We start from the raw sequence: 7,273 nt of genomic DNA, 5'->3' as shown, positions 1-7,273 counted from the left end.
ATTTAATAACTTTGCCAGCACGGTATCTCAGTGTGAATATTTAACTACTGATTGCTTGTTAATTACTTGTTAAGTTGGGGGGAAAAGATAAGCCTGCAGGGAAAGCTGTTTAGATTAAGCTGCCTGCATCCTCCATCATTATATGTAAAGGAAGTTTAGCTATTTAGGTTAGGTTACTTGTATTAGTGTATTTATTAAATATGCATTAGACATTACCTCCATGGCAGCTGGCAGTAATATGCTAAATATAGTGAAACTTTATATTAAGAACATAGGAACAAGATCGGCAGTTCAAGAAAGCAAATAAGCCATGTATCTTTAAAACAGACGACACAGACGTACGCTGTTCTTAGAGCTCGACCCGAACGACCCATCAACAATTAATTTAATTTTCGCTTCCTTTAGAAGAACTTTATTAAATTCGCCAGTTTCGACTAAGACCTGGAGGTGCCATACTTTACGTTTAAGTTACTCTAGTTGGGGAATTCCCTCATTACATCATTTGTGTAGAAGGGATTCCTCCAAGGGGGAATTCATCAGACCAGTCGGAATGATGAATGGAATGGAGTCTCGAAGGCGGGGTGCGTAATGAGCTTGGCCGCCTTTCTTCTGGTCCTTTCACTACTAGAGTCAGGAAGCTTTCCAGGAACTTGCTCATGCAGATGTTGATTTCAGAGAACTTCCACAGATTTTACTTGAAGAGAACTCCTGGAAGATGTTGGTTGAATATTGTTGATGGTTGGTATTATTCCTGCAGTATTCTCTTAGTCCTCTAGAATATATGCAGTGTCCTTTGCACTCAGTGTAAACATTGTGAGAAGGACAGAGTGAACTGGGTGAGAGAACAAAGGGCCTCGCCTGTGTTGATTGTCCTTAGGGGCCTGTCTGGGTGAGTCAACCCCTTTTTCCCAAATTTATCAGCTGAGGGTCAGGACTTTCATCCTGTAGGCCAGCCATCAGATCTCAGCCAGTGGTCTAGATCAATGAGTTTAAGAAAGGTTTCCTAATCTGTGAGGGTTTCTAGATTGTTCACAGTATAGTGAGAACCCCGCAGTCAGCCACGAGCTGTAATTAACTTGGTGCCTCAAAGTCAAAGGTGGCTCATGATTCAAACTTTATGTGATGGGTGATTTTTTGCTGCTTATGCATTGAGGTCCTACAGCCCATAAAGGAAATTTGGTGGAAAAATATCTTAATTTAAATGGAGAGTAAAATTAATGAAAGGTGTTACACAAGCCTGTAAGGGGGATAGAGAGAAAACACTTTGCCAAAATGGACATAAGAGGATTTCAACTCGTGAGCCTTCCAAACAGGAGGACTTTAACAAGTGCTTTTTTGAATCATTTCATTTCATCACCTGTCATGTAATGATTTTTGTAAAGCCAGTACTAGATGTTGATAGATACTAAATAAATTGTGATGCACCACAATATCATAAATGAATTGTGATTAAAGCAGTGCAAGAGAAAGAGTAAATCCGTTCAAAACACCGAAAAGTTCAGTGTCAATCTCTCTTGAGTAGGGACAGAAGACTACAGATTCATTCCCAGTACTAAATACTGATGAGCACCGAGTACTCTTCATACACTTTTATAAATTTTACCTGACTGCTTCAGAGGGGGACAATGTCTTCAGTCGATGCAATTCAAATAAAATGCAGCAATTACAACTAAAAATCGCAAGATTCAAACAAGGAAAAAAAACATGCGATACAGCTAACACAAAAGTACAAAAGGGACTTCTGAACCCGGAAAACAAGTGGGTATATCAAGGGTATACGCTAATATTGATCCTTTGAAGTCATTATATGCAAAAGAGAGAGAGATAGAGAGAGAGAGAGAGAGAGAGAGAGAGAGAGAGAGAGAGAGAGAGAGAGAGAGAGAGAGAGAGTATGTAGAGATATGTTGGTTAGCTGAAATGACTGATTAGTACTGCATTAAAACAACCAAAAACATTCTTCCTATGTGTCCCCAGCACTGCAACCACAGTGACCCACTGTTTAAGTGAGGGTGCGGAAGCATAAACTGTGTGGTTAACAACTCATTTTTCTTTTCTCAGAACTGCGTCGTCCCTCAAAGGAGAACTGAAACGTTGGACCTGCACCATTAAAAGGAAAACTCTTAGCTCTGAAAAACTTTACTGAAGAAGGCATTTGAAAGGTGAGTCATTTCTCATGATAAAATAAACCCAAGATTTGAATGAAAGCCTGAGTGCAATGGTATATGGTGCTGTTGAGAAGCTATAAGATATGCTTGATGTTATCAGTACGTTCGTTATTTCAGTAGCTGCTGCTCTGTTCTTTTTCCATTTTCTCTCTGCACAGCTGAATTCAATTTTAATAATTTACTTGTGAAATGTATTCATGTCTGGTGAGAGTCTTAAACCACCTAATGTAAGATATAACATATGTATATAAGCATTTCATATATGAAGAGACAGAAAGAAAGAAACTAAATCAAGTGTTCTCAAACTTTTTGCACATATATGCTAAAACTTTGAGAACACCTGATTATATGGTAGGTGACTTCTGGCTATGAAGCTATCACAAAACAAACACAGTTGTGGATCATCCATGAAATGACATACAGTATTAAAGATCAAGGGTATGTAAACGTTTGAACTGGGTAATTTTTATAAATTCTACCTTGTCTTGTGGACTATATGTCCACTCTTATTTTTTTTAACAGTATTGAGGTTTAGCAGATTCTGCAAGGGGTATGCAAACTTTTGGGCACAACTGTGTGTGTATGTACATATAAGGACAATAGATATATAATTCACACAAAAAATAAATATAAAATTTACAATACAAAACATTTTTCAAGAAAACACAGAATTCATGACCCAATATGTCTTCCTCATTTTGCTAACAAAACTCATATTTTATTTTCAGCTATTCTCTCTCCATTTTACAGATTCAAACATCATCATGGATACAGATGAAGCAGGTGACTACCCTGAATATAATGACCATGATAATAAAATGGACAGTTCATCTGCAGCATTAGTGCCCTCAACAGTGGCTCCAGCACACTGCACTGACGCGATCTGTGTTTTACTGGCAATAGCCAATGTGATTATTATGGCTCTTGGTATTGCTGGAAATGGTTTGGTGATCTGGATCGCAGGGTTTAAGATAAAGAAAACAGTCAACACTGTCTGGTACTTCAGCCTCGCTGTGTCTGACTTCCTCTTCTGTGCCTTCCTGCCCTTCTCCATTGCCTATATTGTTAAACGTGAATGGGACTTTGGACTCTTCATGTGCAAGTTTACGTCTTTTATTTTGTTCCTCAACATGTTCAGCAGCATCTTCCTCCTCCTCATCATTAGCGTGGATCGCTGTGTTGCGGTTATGTGTCCTGTATGGGCACAAAACAAGCGCACCATACGCAGGGCCTTGGTGATGGTTGCACTAGCCTGGACTATCTCAGCATTGCTTAGCTTGCCACCGGCCATTTTCCGAGATATAACAATATCCAACTCAAAACATGTCTGTTACTACAACTATTCGCACGATGAAGAACATATTGCTGTAGTGGTATGCCGATTCATTTTTGGATTTGTGATCCCCTTACTGATCATCATCATCTGTTATGTCCTCATCACCCTAAAGCTAAAAAATAACCAGACGGCGAAGTCCAATAAGCCATTTAAGATCATGACAGCACTGATAGCTGTTTTCTTCATTTGCTGGATGCCTTATCACATTTTTAACTTATTGGAACTAAACCCAAAATATGCCTATATCCTCCCTATCGGGCAAAAATTTGGAAGCACTCTTGCCAGCGCCAACAGTTTTATGAACCCGTTGCTTTATGCGTTCATGGGAAAGGACTTTAAGAGGAAATGTTATGCACTTCTGTCTAAGATTGAGAGCACATTCGAGGAGGAGGCCCGGAGTACACTACGAGGGACGTCTATTACTAACTCAGGAGACGGCAAACTTTCAAGTACAGTCTAAAGTTGTCAGGCCTTTAAAGAATTCCATATGAACAAAAAGAGGAATTAATTTCTGCTTCTTAACAGCCAGCTAAATAACAGAGAACTAAAGAAATACAAATAAACAGCACGTTGTATAATTCTGAATAGTAATCTCAATGCAAAATAATCCTTGTTTTAAGAGAATGTATGTGGAAAGAAACATTTACACAGAAGATTTACATTTTCTTCAGATTGAAAGCATGTACTGAGCTCAACTTCCTGTCGTCATATATTATTACACCTCATCACGTCATGTTTAATTTATTATTAAAAACCCTAACTTTGAAAGATGAGAGAAGTTAGCTTTTTTAAAAATAAACTAAACATGACGTGATGTGGTCAAATAATATAAGTGACAACAGGAAGGACAACAGGTTCCACAGCATTAAAATGTAACTATAAATGGATGAGATACAAACAAATAGCACTCTGTATAATATTGAATAACTCTTGCTTTAAGAGAATGTATGTGGAAAGAAACATTTACACAGAATTATTACATTTAATTCAGGTCATGAAAGGACGTATTGAGCTCTCATCCTTCAAAGTTAGTTTTCTTTTTAAAATAAATTAAGTAAGGAGTAAAACATGACACGGTATAAAGAAAAGAAAAGAAAAAAAGGAGAGAATGGTTTGGGAACAACTGTTTATAGCTATAATAAGTGATGACAGGAACTTGGTTCACAGACATTCCACAGCATTAAAATGTAAATATAGATGGATGTGAAATGTACGATATGTTGTTCTTTAAATAAATAAATTAAAAGAATTGTTAACAAATTGATCATGCTGTTATAGGACAATAATCAACTTCAGCATGGTGACAGTAAGTTTGCTTAACACTGGGCCACCCCATCGTTGATTATTTTCCAATAACATCATCCCCCAAGAGTTTGACTCCTTACTTTATAATATTAAGTTTAGGTGTTTTGATGGTTTCAGGTGTAAAAAAAGTGCTTAGGAAATTCTCACTCTGAAAAGGTTGCCTGTAAATGTATGCAAGAGCATTTATTGTCACCTTTTACATCACTCTTTATACTTATTCTCAGATTATTATACTTATTCACCTTTTATTTGATATTCACTCTGCACCTTATGCTAATACAATTTGTGCATTAATACCTAATAAATGTGATTGCATTATTTTTCTCCTTTTTAATTTTAATTAATTCTGTCATTTTTATTATTATGATGTAATTTTTTAAAAACATTTTTTACAAATTATTTTTATTTTCATGTTACCATCTTATATATTAGTTTGCGATGTTTAGGGTTAGTACTTATGAAATGAATAATATATATTCTGTATCTCATGTTTGATTTTGTACCTTTAATTCTGCATTAAAACATTCCTGTTTCACTGCATGCGGTATTTTGAGTACAGTACATAGTTTTGCACTTATGGGTTTTTTTTTTTTGCTGGTATAATTTTGGTGTGGTGCTAATTTGGTTGAGCATAGGTCAGTTTACTTCCTGTTTGACAGCACTCAGGTTAAGGGATTAGTTTATAGTTCTGTACGCAAATTACAGTTACATACAGTTTAATTATAGTTTAATTTTTTTGCATTGTTCCTATATTTCAAAGCAAACTGCAGTAGAATATTAATCATGTTTGGCATGAAATTGGAGCAGACATCACGGATAATCACCTTCACCAGATATAACTGAATTTGAAATACAACAAATACAGAGGAACACTTCCTCTTGGAAGTGGAAGCAAAACTTGGTTTACAACCAGGTGTGTGATTTTAAGCGGAGATTAAATGTAATGTTTCATGTAGGCCATCTGACATTTTCACCTTTATACAGGTGACCAGATTCTGAATAAAATGTTCAGTTTCTCTTTATTTTCTTATTGTGGATAGCCAATATGAATGCAAGAAACAAAAAGGGATATTTGCAGCATAGAAAAATTAACAATAACTTCACATAAAATTGTTATGAAACGTGAGCAGAGGCAAGCGCAGATCAACGTCTTTATTTTTAAACAGAAGTCAAGACACATAAAACGCGGTCTATACTGGACAAGATAATCGAGGTTAAACATGAAACTAAAGTCGAGGCATGGAACGAGAGCAGGACCCGAAGATACGACCGCTTGGCATACTTAGACATATTCACCTAAACATTCATTCAGTTACTAAAGTAATACTGCGTGGTGTACAAAGCAAAACGAGAGCTTTAAATACCAAACATAATCAAGCTAGAACACAGACAGCTGGGATCAATAACGACACACCCTCGAACATCAACCAATGCTTAAACAGGAAGAGAACCAAAACCAAAACATAGGCAGTTGTCCATAGGCAACAGTTCAATCTCGTGCACGCATGCTCTCTGCAGCTGCCTGTGCATGTCGATGCCGCAGTGCCATCTGCTGGCGAGAGCATGACAAAATAAACATTTCGAGTATGACATCATTTGGAAAAAAAACAACAAAAAAAACTAGCATGTTTTTACCTTTAACAGGAAAAATATCACACAATAAATTATATGAATATATAATATTTATATATTTATAAAATATAAACACACACACACACACACATATATAGATATCCATGCTGGACTACTTTTAGAGGCCAAGGTGTCAAATGCAATATTGAAAGAGCCAAAATGGCTGAAGGGGTACATCTGAAATAATGTACTGGCCCTTCATGGTTAACACTGCACTCCTGTGCTAAAGGACTGAAGGGAAAAACAGTGAGGAAAGACCAAAACACGGCATTGTACCAACATACAGCACATACACTTCAGTATTCTGGGATTTTAAATGAAATTTGCAGGACACTGGGTTGTATGAAAGTGTATGAGTACCATTATAGAAAGCTCCAATAAGCCATGTTGTCTGAGAAGGTGCACAGAAATTCAGCAGACTGTGTAGGAGAGATCTAGCAGAAAATGGCCAAAATCATATAAAGTGCTGCTAAGGAAAAGCACAACACAACTTTTCTTAAACATATAAAGCTCTAAATCTCCGGAAACCACACCACAAGTTACTGCAACAGAGACAAACAACCGGTAGGCCTCAATTATCGATCTTTTAGTACAGTTGTGTCTAAATGTTTTCATAGGTCAAACAGAACTTAAAAAAAAATCCCACCTTATTTACAAATGTTTCAGTAACAGTGAATTTCTTCATACTCATGTGCCACAAAAGGCAAAGTTCACAAAGCTTAAAATGATAAACAGTGAATGGGTGCCTACTAAGCATGATGTGTCCTAAATATTCCAGTAATGCAACACAGCCATTGCAGATACACACGAATGCTTCAATTTTACAGGGTGTCAT

At 36.7% G+C, this 7,273-nt stretch overlaps 1 protein-coding gene across 2 annotated transcripts; it reads left to right on the top strand.

Moving 5' to 3' along the window:
• On the top strand, positions 1–5,346 carry LOC108255316 (chemerin-like receptor 1). Of its 2 annotated transcripts, none has more exons than XM_017451205.3 (2): positions 1–2,159; positions 2,916–5,346. In XM_017451205.3, exon 2 carries the CDS (start codon positions 2,930–2,932, stop codon positions 3,959–3,961), a length of 1,032 nt encoding a protein of 343 aa, XP_017306694.1. In that variant the 5' UTR covers positions 1–2,159; positions 2,916–2,929; the 3' UTR covers positions 3,962–5,346. The 2 variants fall into 2 exon arrangements, with proteins under 2 accessions (XP_017306694.1, XP_017306693.1); XM_017451204.3 differs by having other exon boundaries at positions 2,894–5,346.
• The last annotated feature ends 1,927 nt before the right edge of the window (positions 5,347–7,273 follow it).

The sequence above is a fragment of the Ictalurus punctatus genome, chromosome 22 (assembly GCF_001660625.3).
Source record: "Ictalurus punctatus breed USDA103 chromosome 22, Coco_2.0, whole genome shotgun sequence".
Taxonomy (NCBI): Eukaryota; Metazoa; Chordata; class Actinopteri; order Siluriformes; family Ictaluridae; genus Ictalurus; species Ictalurus punctatus.
Note: the sequence above shows the minus strand (reverse complement) of the source record. Positions and strands in the feature narration are given on the sequence as shown.

Bases quoted from the DNA above. Each gene is read 5' to 3' on its own strand.
- LOC108255316 (XM_017451205.3), top strand. From the start codon at position 2,930: ATGGATACAGATGAAGCAGGTGACTACCCTGAATATAATGACCATGAT.